The sequence below is a fragment of the Phalacrocorax aristotelis genome, chromosome 33 (genome assembly GCF_949628215.1).
Source record: "Phalacrocorax aristotelis chromosome 33, bGulAri2.1, whole genome shotgun sequence".
Taxonomy (NCBI): Eukaryota; Metazoa; Chordata; class Aves; order Suliformes; family Phalacrocoracidae; genus Phalacrocorax; species Phalacrocorax aristotelis.
The window spans coordinates 100,279-116,629 of NC_134308.1; the positions used below are offsets into that span (position 1 = coordinate 100,279).

The following is a 16,351-nucleotide window of genomic DNA, read 5'->3' on the forward strand; positions in this document are numbered from 1 at the left end:
GACCCCTTTGCATCAGCCCTCTTAACGAGCTGGGACCCCCTATAGGGCTTGGGACCCCCTATAGACCAGGTCTCCTATAGGGCCAAGACCCCTTTGCATCAGCCCTCTTGACGAGCTGGGACCCCCTATAGGGCTTGGGACCCCCTATAGACCAGGTCTCCTATAGGACCAAGACCCCTTTGCATCAGCCCTCTATACCAGCTGGGACCCCCTATAGGGCTTGGGACCCCCTCTAGACCAGGTCTCCTATAGGACCAAGACCCCTTTGCATCAGCCCTCTTGACGAGCTGGGACCCCCTATAGGGCTTGGGACCCCCTATAGACCAGGTCTCCTATAGGACCAAGACCCCTTTGCATCAGCCCTCTTGACGAGCTGGGACCCCCTATAGGGCTTGGGACCCCCTATAGACCAGGTCTCCTATAGGACCAAGACCCCTTTGCATCAGCCCTCTATACCAGCTGGGACCCCCTATAGGGCTTGGGACCCCCTATAGACCAGGTCTCCTATAGGGCCAAGACCCCTTTGCATCAGCCCTCTATACCAGCTGGGACCCCCTATAGGGCTTGGGACCCCCTATAGACCAGGTCTCCTATAGGACCAAGACCCCTTTGCATCAGCCCTCTTGACGAGCTGGGACCCCCTATAGGGCTTGGGACCCCCTATAGACCAGGTCTCCTATAGGACCAAGACCCCTTTGCATCAGCCCTCTATACCAGCTGGGACCCCCTATAGGGCTTGGGACCCCCTCTAGACCAGGTCTCCTATAGGGCCAAGACCCCTTTGCATCAGCCCTCTATACCAGCTGGGACCCCCTATAGGGCTTGGGACCCCCTATAGACCAGGTCTCCTATAGGACCAAGACCCCTTTGCATCAGCCCTCTATACCAGCTGGGACCCCCTATAGGGCTTGGGACCCCCTATAGACCAGGTCTCCTATAGGACCAAGACCCCTTTGCATCAGCCCTCTTGACGAGCTGGGACCCCCTATAGGGCTTGGGACCCCCTATAGACCAGGTCTCCTATAGGACCAAGACCCCTTTGCATCAGCCCTCTATACCAGCTGGGACCCCCTATAGGGCTTGGGACCCCCTCTAGACCAGGTCTCCTATAGGGCCAAGACCCCTTTGCATCAGCCCTCTATACCAGCTGGGACCCCCTATAGGGCTTGGGACCCCCTATAGACCAGGTCTCCTATAGGACCAAGACCCCTTTGCATCAGCCCTCTTGACGAGCTGGGACCCCCTGTAGGGCTTGGGACCCCCTATAGACCAGGTCTCCTATAGGACCAAGACCCCTTTGCATCAGCCCTCTATACCAGCTGGGACCCCCTATAGGGCTTGGGACCCCCTATAGACCAGGTCTCCTATAGGGCCAGGACCCCTTTGCATCAGCCCTCTTGACGAGCTGGGACCCCCTATAGGGCTTGGGACCCCCTATAGACCAGGTCTCCTATAGGGCCAAGACCCCTTTGCATCAGCCCTCTATACCAGCTGGGACCCCCTATAGGGCTTGGGACCCCCTCTAGACCAGGTCTCCTATAGGACCAAGACCCCTTTGCATCAGCCCTCTATACCAGCTGGGACCCCCTATAGGGCTTGGGACCCCCTATAGACCAGGTCTCCTATAGGGCCAGGACCCCTTTGCATCAGCCCTCTTTACCAGCTGGGACCCCCTATAGGGCTTGGGACCCCCTATAGACCAGGTCTCCTATAGGACCAAGACCCCTTTGCATCAGCCCTCTATACCAGCTGGGACCCCCTATAGGGCTTGGGACCCCCTCTAGACCAGGTCTCCTATAGGGCCAAGACCCCTTTGCATCAGCCCTCTATACCAGCTGGGACCCCCTATAGGGCTTGGGACCCCCTATAGACCAGGTCTCCTATAGGGCCAAGACCCCTTTGTATCAGCCCTCTATACCAGCTGGGACCCCCTATAGGGCTTGGGACCCCCTATAGACCAGGTCTCCTATAGGATCAAGACCCCTTTGCATCAGCCCTCTATACCAGCTGGGACCCCCTATAGGGCTTGGGACCCCCTATATACCAGGTCCCCTATAGGACCAGATCCCCTAGTTCCCTATAGGACCAAGATCCCTCTGCATCAGTCTTCCCCCCAATCAGCCCTCTATACCGGCTGTGACCCCCTATAGGGCCTGGCAGCCCCTATAGACCAGGTCCCCTATAGACTTGGTCCTTCCTAGAGCCCCAGTATGGCCCAGTGCTCCCAGTTTGGCCCCACCGGGCCGCTCATCCGTGGGGCCATACGGGGCCATACAGGGCCATACGTGCCCCGCGGGGCCGTATGGAGCCATAGGCGCCCGGAGGGAGGGGGCGTCGGGGGCCGTATGGACTTTGCCCCGTGGGTCAATGATTCACGCGGGCGGCGGGTGGCGGGGGCGGGGAGCCGCGGGCCGGGCGTGCGAGGGCGCGTGCGAGGGGCGTGCGACGGCGGGCGGGCGGCGGCGAGTCCCGGCCTGCCCGCGGTGAGGGGCAGCCAGAGGGCAGGCGAGGGGCACGCGTGGAGGAGGCGCTTGTGCGAGGGGGGCTCGTGGAAAAGGTACTTGTGCAAAGGGGGGTGCTTGTGCAAGGGGGGCTCGTGCAAAGGGGGGCTTGTGGAAAAGGTACTCGTGCGAGGGAGGTGCTTGTGCAAGAGGGGATCGTGCAAAGGGGGGCTTGTGGAAGAGGCGCTCGTGGGATGGGCGCTCGTGCAAAGGGGGGCTCATGCAAAGGGGGCTTGTGGAAGAGGTGCTAGTGCGAGGGGCACTTGTGCAAAGGGGGGGCTCATGGAAAAGGTGCTCGTGGTGCTTGTGCAAGAGGTGGTCGTGCAAATGGGGGCTCGTGCAAAGGGGGTCTCGTGGAGAAGGTGCTCATGCAAGAGAGGTGCTCGTGCAAATAGGGGCTTGTGGAGAAGGTACTCGTGCAAGGGGGTTGTTTGTGCAAGAGGTGGTTGTGCAAGGGGGGCTCATGCAAAGGGGGCTCGTGCAAGGGGGGCTCGTGGAAAAGGTACTCATGTGAGGGGGCCTCGTGCAAAGGGGGCTCGAGGTGGTGCTTGTGGAAGGGGGGTGCTTGTGCAAAAGGCAGTCGTGCAAGGGGGGCTCATGCAAGGGAGGGGCTTATGCAAGGGGGGCTCGTGCAAGGGGTCCTTGTGCAAAGCTCATGCAAAGCTCCTCATGCGAGGGCGGGTTTGCACGTGTGCATGGGACACACGTGTCACAACCCCCTCCCCCCCGTTAACGTACCCCTGCTAATTAAGGGGGGGGGGGATTCTCCAGTGTCTCGTATAGGGTTGTGCAAGGGCTGGGGGTGGGGGGCCCTCCCAGACGCCTGGGTCCTTTCCTGAGGGTTTGGGGGTCAAAGGGCACTGGGGGAAAGGTCGCAGGGGAGGGGGTGGCCCGGGCACCTGGGTCCCTTCTGGGAAAATTGGGTGGGGGGGAGGGAGGAGATTCTCCACCATCCCCTACAGGGGATGTGGGTGTTTTTTGGTTGGGAAGAAGGGGTGTCAAAGGGCACTGGGGCAAAGGTGAGCGGCCCCAGATGCCTGGGTCCCTTCTGGGAAAGGGGGAGGGAGGTGGGGATTCTCCACTGGCTTGTATAGGGTTGTGCTGGCAGCGGGTTTTGGGGGGCTGCCGGCTGCCACGCTGACCTGCGACACCCCACCCCCTCCATCTCCCCCACTCGTGTGTCGTCCTCCCCAAGATGTTGCAGCGATGCGTCCCCCGCGGGGGCCGGGCCCTCCTGGGGGTGCGGCTGCTGCGGGGTCCCCCCGCGACCACCCGCCCCGTCAGCTACCAGCCCATCCGCAAGGTCCTAGTGGCCAACCGAGGTGAGTGACAGCCCTGGGGACACCCCTGTTACCTGGGGGACACCCCAATGTCCCCCAGGACCCCCCATGTTCCCCAGGTCCTCCTTTGTCCCCTCCATCCCCCACCATGTCCCCTGGGTGCCCCCCCTTGTCCCCTCCATTCCCCCCATGTCCCCTCGGTGCCCCCCCATGTCCCCTCAGTGCCCCCCCTTGTCCCCTCCATCCCCCTCCCATGTCCCCTCGGTGCCCTCCCATGTCCCCTCAGTGCCCCCCCTTGTCCCCTCCATCCCCCCCCATGTCCCCTTGGTACCCCCCCATGTCCCCTCAGTGCCCCCCCTTGTCCCCTCCATTCCCTCTATGTCCCCTCAGTGCCCCCCCTTGTCCCCTCCATCCCCCCCCATGTCCCCTCCATCCCCCCCCATGTCCCCTCGGTGCCCCCCCTTGTCCCCTCGGTGCCCCCCCTTGTCCCCTCAGTGCCCCCCCATGTCCCCTCAGTGCCCCCCCTTGTCCCCTCCATCCCCCCCCATGTCCCCTCCATCCCCCCCCTTGTCCCCTCGGTGCCCCCCCTTGTCCCCTCGGTGCCCCCCCTTGTCCCCTCAGTGCCCCCCCATGTCCCCTCAGTGCCCCCCCTTGTCCCCTCCATCCCCCCCCATGTCCCCTCAGTGCCCCCCCTTGTCCCCTCCACCACCCCATATCCCCCCATGTCCCCTGGGTGCCCCCCCTTTGCCCCCCCCCCATGTCCCCTGAGTGCTCTGGGGTCAACCCCAGCCCCATTGTTGTCCCCCCCCTCCTTTGTCCCCTGGCTGCCCCACCTTGTCCCCTCCATCCCCCCCCATGTCCCCTGGGTCCCTCCCAGGCTGTCCCCATGGGGTGTCCCCAGGGTGTACCCCTCCCACCTGGGGTGTCCCCATCCCCGTGTCCCCAGCGAGTTGGGGTGTCCCTGGGGTGCCCCAGGGGTGTCCCCAAGTCCCCGTGTCCCCCCCCCCAAAGGCGAGATCGCCATCCGGGTGTTCCGGGCGTGCACGGAGCTGGGGATCCGGACGGTGGCCGCGTCCCCCTCCCACCTGGGGTGTCCCCATCCCCGTGTCCCCAGCGAGTTGGGGTGTCCCTGGGGTGCCCCAGGGGTGTCCCCAAGTCCCCGTGTCGTCCCCCCCCCCCCCCAAAGGCGAGATCGCCATCCGGGTGTTCCGGGCGTGCACGGAGCTGGGGATCCGGACGGTGGCCGCGTCCCCCTCCCACCTGGGGTGTCCCCATCCCCGTGTCCCCAGCGAGTTGGGGTGTCCCTGGGGTGCCCCAGGGGTGTCCCCAAGTCCCCGTGTCCCCCCCCCAAAGGCGAGATCGCCATCCGGGTGTTCCGGGCGTGCACGGAGCTGGGGATCCGGACGGTGGCCGCGTCCCCCTCCCACCTGGGGTGTCCCCATCCCCGTGTCCCCAGCGAGTTGGGGTGTCCCTGGGGTGCCCCAGGGGTGTCCCCAAGTCCCCGTGTCCCTCCCCCCCAAAGGCGAGATCGCCATCCGGGTGTTCCGGGCGTGCACGGAGCTGGGGATCCGGACGGTGGCCGTGTACTCGGAGCAGGACACGGGGCAGATGCACCGGCAGAAGGCAGACGAGGCCTATTTGGTGGGGAGGGGGCTGCCCCCCGTCCAGGCCTACCTCCACATCCCCGACATCATCCGCGTCGCCCAGGTACCCCCACGGTGGGGACACTTTGGGGGGACACACACACACCTGTGTCCCCTGGGATGGGGAACGCCTGGGTCCCCTGTGGGGGGACCTATGGGTGAGGGGGAACGCTTGGGTCCCCTTTGGGGACACCCAAGGGTTGGGGGGGCACGCCTGGGTCTCCTGGGGGGGGGAACCCATGGGTGGGGTCATGTCTGGGTCCCCTGAGGGGGGACCCATGGGCAGGGGGCATGCTTGAGTCCACTTTGGGGACATCCATGGGGGGCATGCCTGCATCTCCTGGGGGGGAGACCCATGGGTGGGGGGCATGTCTGGGTCTCCTGGGGTGGGAACCCATGGGTGTGGGGCACGTCTTGGTCCCCTGGGGGTGAAACCAATGGGTGTGAGGCATGTCTGGGTCTCCTGGTGGGGGGAACCCATGGGCAAGGGGGCACATATGGGTCTCCTGGGGGGGGACATCACTGAGAACCCTATGGGGAGGATGTCTGAGGACCCTATGGGTGGGAACCCATTGGTGGCGGGGCATGCCTGGGTCCCCTATGGGGGCACCCATGGGTGGGGGGCATGCCTGGGTCCCCTGCGGGGGGGAACCCATGGGTAGGGGGGAACTCCTGGGTCCCCTGGAGATGAGGCCACTGGGTCCCTGGGTGGGGGGTCTGGGGACAGGGTGCTGAAGGGGGTCACCTGACCCACCTGGCTCTGTGGGTGGGGGGTCTGGGGGTGCTGGGAGTCACGTGACACCCCCCCTGGACACCTGGGTTCCCCCACAGGAGAATGGGGTGGACGCCATCCACCCGGGGTACGGATTCCTGTCGGAGCGAGCTGACTTCGCCCAGGCTTGCCTGGACGCGGGGGTCCGGTTTGTGGGACCCCCCCCCGCCGTCGTCCGCAAGATGGGGGATAAAGTGGAGGCTCGCGGCATTGCCATCGCTGCCGGTGGGTGGGTGGGGCTGTTATGGGGTTTTGGGGGGGCTTGGGGGGGTATGGGGGAGTTTTAGGGTTATTTGGGGGGAGTTATGGGGTCACCGGGGGGTTATTTGGGGGATATTTGTGGTTTATGGGGTTATCGAAGGAGCAATTGGGAGTAGTAGGATTATTAAGGGAGTGTACTGGGTATTATGTAGTTATTGGGGGGCTACGAGGGGATTATGGGGTTATTAGAGGGAGTTATGGGGGGCTTATGGGGGTTATGGAGTAGTTAAGGGGGTTTGTTGGGGGATTATGAGGGGCTTATGGGGTTATTTGGGGGGCTTATGGGCTTTTGGAGTGGTTTATGGCGGGTTATGAGTTTTTGGGGGGGGATAGTAGGGTTATTCGGGGGGTTTATTGGGGGTTTTTAGCCTATTGGGGGAGTTTTGGGGGGTTGTTGCACGGTATGAGGAGGTTATGGGGTTATCGGGGGGTTATGGGGTTATTAGGGGGGCTGGGGAGGGTTATGGGGAGGGTTGTGGGTTTATTGGAGAGTTATGGGATTTTGGGGGGGTTATGGGGGTTTATGGGGTTATTGGGGGGGGTTATGGGGTTTTCTGGGAGGATATAAGGATATTGAAGGAAGTAATGGGTGGTTTTGGGGGGATTATGGGGGGCTGTTGGGGGAGTTATGGGGTTATTGGCAGTTGTTATGGGGGGATATGGGGTTATTGGGGGGTTACAGGAGGCTGGGGGGGGCCTGGGGGGTTGTTGGGGAGCTACAGGGGGGATTATGGGGGCTATGGGTTCCAGGGGAGGGGGATGGAGTTAAGTGGGCTTGGGGGTTCAGGGCAGGGCGGGGGGAGCAGCGTGTCCCCGATGCCGGCACTGACGGGGCTCCCCCAGGAGTGCCGGTGGTGCCGGGGACGCCGGCGCCGGTGTCGGTGCTGTCGGAGGCGCAGGACTTCGCCCACCGGGTCGGCTTCCCCATCATCTTCAAGGCGGCTTACGGTGGCGGCGGCCGCGGCATGCGGGTGGTCCGCTCCCCCCAGGTATGGGGGACCCCCAGGATCCAGGCCCCAAGGGAGCCCCCCGCCATGAGACTCCCAACACCCAGGACCCCTAATTCCCTGAAACCCCCACCCCAAGACACCCCACACCATAGGGCCCCAGCATCCGGACCTCTCGGGACCCTCCCGCCATGTGACCCCAACATCCAAGGCTCCCAGTTCCCCAGGACCCCCACCCCAAGACACCCCCCACCATGGGACCCCGGGATCCAGGCCCCGTGGGACTCCCTGCCACGGGAACCCTGTGTCTGGGACCCCCAATTCCTTGGGACCCCCACCCCAAGACACCCGCCACCATAGGACCCTGGCATCTGGACCCCTTGGGGCCCGCTTGCCATGGGACCTCAGTGTCCAGGACCCCCAGTCGCCTGGGACCCCCACCCCAAGACACCCCCCACCATAGGACCCAGCATCCAGACCCCTTGGGAACCCACCCCACCATGGGACCCTGGTGTCTGGGACCCCCAATTCCCTGGGACCCCTGCCCCAAGACACCCCCCACCATGGGACCCAGACATCCGGAACCCCCCAGTTCCCCAGCAGTCCCGCCCCAGGACCCCCCCCACCACCGTGGCACCCACACATCCAGAACCCCCAGTTCCCCAGCAATCCCACCGCAGGACCCCCACCACCACCATGGGACCCACACATCTGGAACCCCAAAAACCCCTGGGACCCTGAATTCCTCACAACAGCCCCCCAGGCTGTGGACCCACATGGGTGGGGGGTACCCAGGTGTGCTGGGGGTACCCAGGTGGGTCTGGGGGTACCCAAGTGGGGTGGGGAACCCAAGCATTTGGGGGGGAACCCAAGTATTTGCAGGGGAACCCAAGCGTTTGGGAGGGGACCCAAGTGAGTGGGGGGAACCCAGTAGTTTTGGGTGGGACTCAGGTGTCCGGGAGGGGACCCAGGCTTCCAGGAGGGGACCCAAGTGGGTGGGGGGCACCCAGAGGTTTTGGGGGGACCCAGGCATCCCGGTGTGTGCAGGAGCTGGAGGAGAGCTTCTCCCGCGCCTCCTCGGAGGCTTTGGCTGCTTTCGGCAACGGGGCCCTTTTCGTGGAGAAATTCATCGAGCGCCCGCGGCACATCGAGGTTCAGATCCTGGGTACGTCGGGGGGCTTTCGGGGGGGGGGTCCTGGGGGCTTAGGGGGCTGTCCTCAGGGATTCAAGGGAGTCTCCAGGTCCTCTCAGGGTACCTCCAGGGGTTTTTGGGGGTCTGGAGGGGGTGTTGGAGGGTCTGGGGAGGGGTTTGGGGGCAGTTGGGAGGATTTTGGGGTCTGAGGGTTTGGGGGGGCTGGGGTGGAGAGGTTTGGGAGATTAGTTGTGTTCGGGGGGGGGTCCTGGTGGGCTTTGTGGGTGGTTCTCAGGGATATGAAGCAGTCTCCAGGTCCTCTCGTAGCACTTCAAGGGGGTTTGGGGGGTCTAAAGGGGCGTTAGGGGGTCTGGAGAGGGGTTTGGGGGCAGTTGGGAGGTTTTTGGAGTCTGATGGTTTTGGAGGGCTGGGGTGGAGAGGATTGGGGGGCTCAGTTGTGTTTGGGGGCCTGGGGGGGGGCAGGAGGTAATGGGAGGAGAGTGGCAGTGCCCAGACAGGGTCCATTTTTGGGGATGCCTGAACACTTGGGTCCCTCAGTGGGGGGTGTGTGAGGGTACCCGGATGCCTGGGTCCCTTTTTGGGGGTGCCCAGACGCCTGGGTCCCCCCCCTCTGACCCCACCGCCGTCCCCAGGGGACCAGCACGGGAACGTGGTTCACCTCTACGAGCGGGATTGTTCCATCCAGCGCCGGCACCAGAAGGTGGTGGAGATCGCCCCGGCCGCCCGCCTGCACCCCGACCTCCGCGCCCGCCTGGCCAGCGACGCCGTCCGCCTCGCCCAGCAGGTACCGGCACCCAGGAGTCCGTGGGGGGGACCCAGGGGTTCGGGGGGACACCCAGGAGTTTGGGGTGGGAGACCTAGGGGGGACCCATGAGTCCATGGTGGGACCCAAGAGAACATGGGGGACCCAGGAGTTGGGGGGGGGGGGGGAGGACCCACGGGTCTGGTTGGAGACCCAAGAGAACATGGGGGGACACCCAGGAGTTCAGGGAAGGGACCCAGGAGTTGGAGTGGGAGACCCAGGAGTCCGTGGGGGGACCCAGGAGTTCAGGGTGGGACCCAGGACTCTGGGGAAGGGGACACGCATCCATTCCCCGAGGGACCCAGGAGTCTGGGGTGGGGGGATCCTGCACCCACTCCTGGGGAGCCTAAAGGTGGATCGGGGTACCCAGGAGTCAAGGAGGGCACCTGAACCCACCCCAGGGGACCATAGAATTGGGTGGGGGGACCCAAGAGACCATGGTGGGGTGGGAGGGGACCCAGGAGTCAAGGAGAGGACCTGCAGCCATCTCCAGGGGACCCAGGAGTTGGGTGGGGGGACCCAAGAGACCCCATGGGGGGGTCTGGAGAGGGACGCAGGGGTCCAGGGGGGTGGTGCATGCCCCCATAGGGTGCTCCAAGGGGACCCCCCAAGGCAAGCCACCATTGGGATGGGGGAACGGGGATGCAGGCGTTTGGGGGACCCATGCATCCAGGGTGGGGTGACCCCAGTACTGGGGGGGGGGGAAACTGATGGTTTTGGGGGACGCAGGTGGGCTACGAGAACGCGGGGACGGTGGAGTTCCTGGTGGACCAGAGCGGGGATTACTACTTCATCGAGGTCAACTCCCGGCTGCAGGTGGAACACACGGTCACCGAGGAGATCACCGAGTGGGTGCCGGGACCCCTGGGACCCCTGGGGGTGGCGGAGGGGGTACTGGGACCCTTGGGTCCCTGGGGAGTGGCAGAGTGGGTGTCTGGACCCCTGGGTTGCTGGGGGATGGTGGAGTGGGTGCCTGGACCCCTGGGTCTTGTAGGGGTGGTGAAGTGGGTGCTTGGACTCCTGGGGGTGGTGGAGTGGGTGCCTGGACCCCCGGGTCCCCTGGGGTTGGTGGCGTGGGTCCCCAGTCCCCTGGTGGTGGCTGAGTGGGTGCTAGGACCCCCAGTTCCCCTGGGGGTGGCGGAGTGGGTACCCGGACCCCTGGGTCCCCTTGGGGTGGCTGAGTGGGTGCTAGGACCCCCAGTTCCCCTGGGGGTGGCGGAGTGGGTGCTGGGACCCCTGGGGGTGGCGGAGTGGGACCCCTGGGTCCCCTTGGGGTGGCAGAGTGGGTGCCCAGACCCCCGGTTGCCACGGGGGTGGCGGAGTGGGTGCCGGGACCCCTGGGGTGGCAGAGCAGGTGCCAGGACTCCTGGTTCTCTTGGGGGTGGTGGAGTGGGTGCCTGGACCCCCGGGTCCCCTGGGGGTGGTGGCGTGGGTCCCCAGTCCCCTGGTGGTGGCGGAGTGGGTGCTAGGACCCCCAGTTCCCCTGGGGGTGGCGGAGTGGGTACCCGGACCCCTGGGTCCCCTTGGGGTGGCTGAGTGGGTGCTAGGACCCCCAGTTCCCCTGGGGGTGGCGGAGTGGGTGCTGGGACCCCTGGGGGTGGCGGAGTGGGACCCCTGGGTCCCCTTGGGGTGGCAGAGTGGGTGCCCAGACCCCCGGTTGCCACGGGGGTGGCGGAGTGGGTGCCGGGACCCCTGGGGTGGCAGAGCAGGTGCCAGGACTCCTGGTTCTCTTGGGGGTGGTGGAGTGGGTGCCTGGACCCCCGGGTCCCCTGGGGGTGGTGGCATGGGTCCCCAGTCCCCTGGTGGTGGCGGAGTGGGTGCTAGGACCCCCAGTTCCCCTGGGGGTGGCGGAGTGGGTACCCGGACCCCTGGGTCCCCTTGGGGTGGCAGAGTGGGTGCCCAGACCCCCAGTTCCCATGGGAGTGGTGGGGTGGGTGCCAGGACCCCTGGGGGTGGCGGAGTGGGTGCCGGGACCCCCGGGTGCCCCCTGGTGACACCCGGACAGCGTGGACCTGGTCCACGCACAGCTGCAGGTGGCGGCGGGCCGGTCGCTGCCGGAGCTGGGCTTGCGGCAGGAGAGCATCCGGGTGAACGGCTGCGCCATCCAGTGCCGCGTCACCACCGAGGACCCCGCCCGCAGCTTCCAGCCCGACACAGGCCGCATTGAGGTGCCCCCCCTGGAGCCCCCCACCCCCAGGAACCCCCCCAGCCCGGGATCCCCCACCTCAGGAACCCCCAACCCTAGAAACCCTCACCCCGGGACCCCCAACCCCGGGACACCCCCAGCCCAGGATCCCCCACCTCAGGAACCCCCAACCCTAGAAACCCTCACCCCGGGACCCCCCACCCCTGGGACTCCCCCACCCCAGGATCCCCCATCTCAGGACCCCCCACCCACAGGAACCCCCCAACCCACAGGAATCCCCCACCCCTGGGAAACCCCCACCCCTGGGAAACCCCCACCCCAGGGATCCCCCAGCCCGGGATCCCCACCTCAGGAACCCCCAACCCTAGAAACCCTCACCCCGGGATCCCCCACCCCTGGGACTCCCCCACCCCAGGATCCCCCATCTCAGGACCCCCCACCCACAGGAACCCCCCAACCCACAGGAACCCCCCACCCTGGGATCCCCCACCCCAGGAGCCCCCAACCCTAGAAACCCTCACCCCGGGACCCCCCACCCCTGGGAAACCCCCACCCCAGGGATCCCCCCACCCCAGGGATCCCCCAACCCCCAGGGATCCCCCCACCCCAGGGATCCCCCCACCCCAGGGATCCCCCCACCCCAGGGATCCCCCCAACCTTGGGACCCCACCATAGGACCCTGCCCTAGGACCTGCCTTGAGACTCCTATGGGAGCTCCTTGTGAATCCCCCATGGACACCCCAAACCACCCCCAGGACCTCCCTGTGGGACCCCTCTTGGGATCCCCCATGAAAGCACCTAGGGACCCCTCTAGGACCCCTCAGCATGGGACCCTCATGGGACCCCTTTGTGTTCCTAACCCCATGGGACCCCCCTTGGGTGTCCCTGCCCACTATGGGATGCCCCCTTGGGACCCCTCTTGGGCCCCCGACCCCCCATGGGACCCCCCTTTGGGACCCCCCCCATGGGAACCCCCTTCAGTCACCCTGCATATGACCCCCCGCTGTGGAACCCCCCACCATCGGACCCCCCCCTTCAGTTACCCCCCGTGGAATGCCCCCTAGGATCCCCCCATGGGACCCCCCCCGCGGGACTCAACTCAGGACACCCCCTTTGGGGGTCCCAAGGGGGTCCCATATAGGATCCATAGGTGCCTGCAGGAGGCTCTATAAGGGTCTGGGGAGCCACATAGACCCCATAGGTGCCTATAGGAGACTCTATAGGGGCTCTATGAGGCGCAGCAGTGCTCCTAGGAGGCTCTATAGGGTCTGTGCAGGTCTCTATGGCCTGTGGGTGCCTATAGGGTTCCCTATAGGGACTCTGTGGTGCCATATAGGGTCCAGAGGTGCCTGTAGGAAGCTCTGTAGGGTCTCTGTAAGTTGGGGGGAGCCCGTAGGAGGCTCTGTGTGGTGGGTGGGTGCCCAGAGGAGGCTCTACAGGGTCTCCACAGGACCCTATAAGGCCCATAGATGCCTACAGAGGTATCTATAGGGTCTGGGGGTGCCCCTGTGAGGTTCTAGGGGGGCTCTATGGGGTGGGTGGGTGCCTGTAGGAGGCTCAGTGGGGCAGTGAGGTGCCCAGAGGATTCCCTATAGGGTCTCCACAGAACCCTATGAGGCCTGTAGATGCCTATAGAGGTATCTGTAGGGTCTGGGGGTGCCCCTGTGAGGTTCTAGGGGGGCTCTATGGGGTGGGTGGGTGCCTGTAGGAGGCTCAGTGGGGCAGTGGGGTGCCCAGAGGATTCCCTATAGGGTCTCCACAGAACCCTATGAGGCCTGTAGATGCCTATAGAGGTATCTGTAGGGTCTGGGGGTGCCCCTGTGAGGTTCTAGGGGGGCTCTATGGGGTGGGTGGGTGCCTGTAGGAGGCTCAGTGGGGCAGTGGGTTGCTCAAAGGAGGCCCTATAGGGTCTCCACAAGACCCCATAGGGCCTCGTGGGCGCCTGTAGGGTCCTCTATAGGGTCCGGGGGTGCCGGCAGGTGTTCCGCAGCGGCGAGGGGATGGGGATCCGCCTGGACGGGGCGTCGGCTTTCCAGGGGGCCCTGATCTCCCCCCACTACGACTCGCTGCTGGTGAAAGTGGTGGCCCACGGGCCCGACCAGCCGGCCGCCGCCGCCAAGATGAGCCGGGCCCTGGCCGAGTTCCGCATCCGCGGGGTCAAGGTGGGGCACGGGGAGGGGGAGGCCCTCGTGCAATGCACGACGAGGGTGTGGGGCGGGGGAGAGAGGCACGGGGGAGTGGTGGGGGGGCCACTTGTGCGATATACAGGGGCCCTCGTGCAACGCACGGAGGGGTGGGGGCGTGCGATTGCGCCAGGAGGATTTGGGGGTGCTCTCGTGCGATGCACGGGGGTCCCCGTGCGACATGCAATGGGGTAGAGGGGTCGTGCAATGCACCGGGGAAGCTGTGCGACTCACTGGATGATGGGGGGGCGCCTTGTGCGATGCACGATGGGGCAGGGGGCTCGTGCAACTCACCAGGGGACTCATGCGATGCCGAGAGGGTTATTGGGGGCTCTCGTGCAATGCGCTGGGGGACTCGTGCAAGGCACAGGATGCTGTGGGGGGGCCCCTTGTGCGATGCACGATGGGGCAGGGAGCTCGTGCAACGCACGACGAGGCGGGAGGGGTTGTGCACTGCACCGGGGGTCCCCGTGCATCGCACGAAGGGGACGCTCCCCCCCGCCCTGGTGCATCGCACGAGGAGGTGGGGGGCGGAGGAGGAGGACGGTGGCCGGCCCCTTGTGCGTCGCACGCTGACGGACGCGTCTCGCGCAGACGAACATCCCGTTCCTGCAGAACGTCTTGGCCCACCCCCAGTTTTTGGGGGGCGCCGTCGACACCCAGTTCATCGATGAGAACCCCGAACTCTTCCACCTCCGCCCCGGCCAGAATCGGGCCCAGAAGTTGCTTCATTACCTGGGTATGGGGGGGGGGGGGGGTTGGGGGGCGGGGGGGGGGTTTTTCCTTGGGGGTTCGAAGGGGTCTGTGCGGGGGTGATAAGGTAGCTCTGGTGGGGCTCTGGGGGCCTTTTAGAGGTCCCTAAGTGGGGCTGGGGGGGTCCCTGGGGGGCTCTAAGGGGTCTTGGTGGGGGCTGGGAGGGGTCTTGGGAGACCCTGGGCGGGGGGGGGGGGTTGGGGGACCATGGGGGCTTTAGGGGAACTCGGGGGTGGGGGGGGGCCCTGGGGGCTCCAAGGGGTCCCTGGGGGGGGTGTCTTTGGGGATCTGAGGGGTCCCTGAAGAGTCTAAGCAGTCCCTGGGGGGGGTCTTTGGGGGCCCTGGGGGGACCGTGGGGGTTTAGATGTTACTGGGGGGACTGGGAGGGGTCTTGGGGGCACCCTGGGGGCTCCAAGGGGTCCCAGGGGGGGTCTTTGTGGGCCCTGGGGCTCTAGGGGTGCTTGGAGGGGGCTGGGGGCGTCTTGGGGGTTCTGTGGGGGGAGTCTTTGGGGGCCTTGGGGTTCTGTGGGGCGGACTTTGGGGGGAGTCTTTGGGGCAACCCTGGGGCTTTAGGGGGCCTCTGGGGGCTTTTAGAGGTCCCTGGGGGTCTGGAAAGGGTCTTGGGGGGACCCTGGGGGCTCTAAGGGGTCCCGGGGGGTCTTTGTGGGCCCTGGGTCTCTAAAGGGGTATAGGGGGGCTGGGAGGGGTCTTGGGGGGTCTGGAGTCTCTAAAGGGGTACGGGGGGGGATGGGAGGGGTCTTGGGGGCCATAGGGGGGGTCTGGGGGCTCTAAGGGGTCCCTGGGGGGGACCTCAGGGGTCTTGGGGTGCCATGGGGGGGACCCTGGGGGCTCTGTGGGGGTCCCTGGGGAGCTGGGAGGGGTCTTGGGGGGCTCTGTGGGGGGTCTGGGGGCTTCCTGGGGGCCCTCAGAGGTCCTTTGGGGGTTCGGGGGGGGCCTTGGGGGGCATTAGGGAGGGTCTGGGGGGGAACTGGGGGGGGCCTGGGAGGGGGCCCTCGGGGGGTCTGGGGGGACCTTGGAAGGTTTTTGGGGGGGGTGGGGGGCGACCACCCCCCTCCCCGACCACGTGCTGCCCCCCCCCCCCCCCAGGTCACGTGATGGTGAACGGCCCCAGCACCCCCCTCCCCGTGAAGGCGAAGGCGGCGCTGGTGGAGCCCAACCCCCCCCCGGTGCCCATGGGTGAGCGGGGGAGGGGCAGGACGCGGCACGTATGTGGCGTGTGCGACCCCCGGGCCTCGGCGCGTGGGCGAGGCGTGTGCCCGGCGGGCGTGGGGCTTAGCGTGCGCTTGGCATGCGCAGGGCGGGACGGGGCACGGCGTGTGCGTGGCGTGTACAGGGCATGTGCGGGGACATACGTGCCATGTATGTGCGATGTGTGTGCTCGGCATGTGCACGGCAAGCAGTACCGTGCGCTTCAGGCGTGTGCGTGCGTGCTGTAGCGTGTGCGTGGCATCCATGGCATGGCTGAATAGCATGTGCTTGCTGTGTGCATGACATGAGCAGAGCATCCCATGGCATGTGAATAGCATGTGCTTGCTGTGTGCATGACATGAGCAGAGCATTCCATGGCGTGTGAATAGCATGTAGCGTGGCGTGTCCATGGCCGATGTGCATGGCGTGTGCATGGCGTGTGCTTGCTGTGCGCATGGCACATGTGCGTGCCATGTCCATGGCATGTGGATGGCGTGTGCAAAGCACTCCATGGCATGTGAATAGCATGTGCTTGCTGTGTGCATGACATGAGCAGAGCATTCCATGGCGTGTGAATGGCGTGTGCACGGCATGTGCATGGTGTGTGCTTGCCATGTGCACGGCATGTGGATGGTGTGTGCAAAGCATCCCATAGCATGTGCACAGCGTGTGCTTGCTGTGTGCGTGACATGAGCAGAGCA

General features: G+C 65.7%; 1 protein-coding gene across 1 annotated transcript; it reads left to right on the forward strand.

Annotated features, from left to right (window-relative positions):
- The first annotated feature begins 2,195 nt into the window (after positions 1 to 2,195).
- LOC142049165 (pyruvate carboxylase, mitochondrial-like) lies at positions 2,196 to 15,898 on the forward strand. The gene is made up of 12 exons (XM_075076624.1): positions 2,196 to 2,483; positions 3,697 to 3,823; positions 5,304 to 5,488; positions 6,256 to 6,421; positions 7,301 to 7,446; positions 8,452 to 8,569; positions 9,190 to 9,341; positions 10,089 to 10,207; positions 11,365 to 11,527; positions 13,485 to 13,667; positions 14,283 to 14,427; positions 15,549 to 15,898. The coding sequence occupies exons 1-12, from the start codon at positions 2,211 to 2,213 to the stop codon at positions 15,896 to 15,898; spliced, it is 2,127 nt and encodes a 708-aa protein (XP_074932725.1). The 5' UTR covers positions 2,196 to 2,210.
- The last annotated feature ends 453 nt before the right edge of the window (positions 15,899 to 16,351 follow it).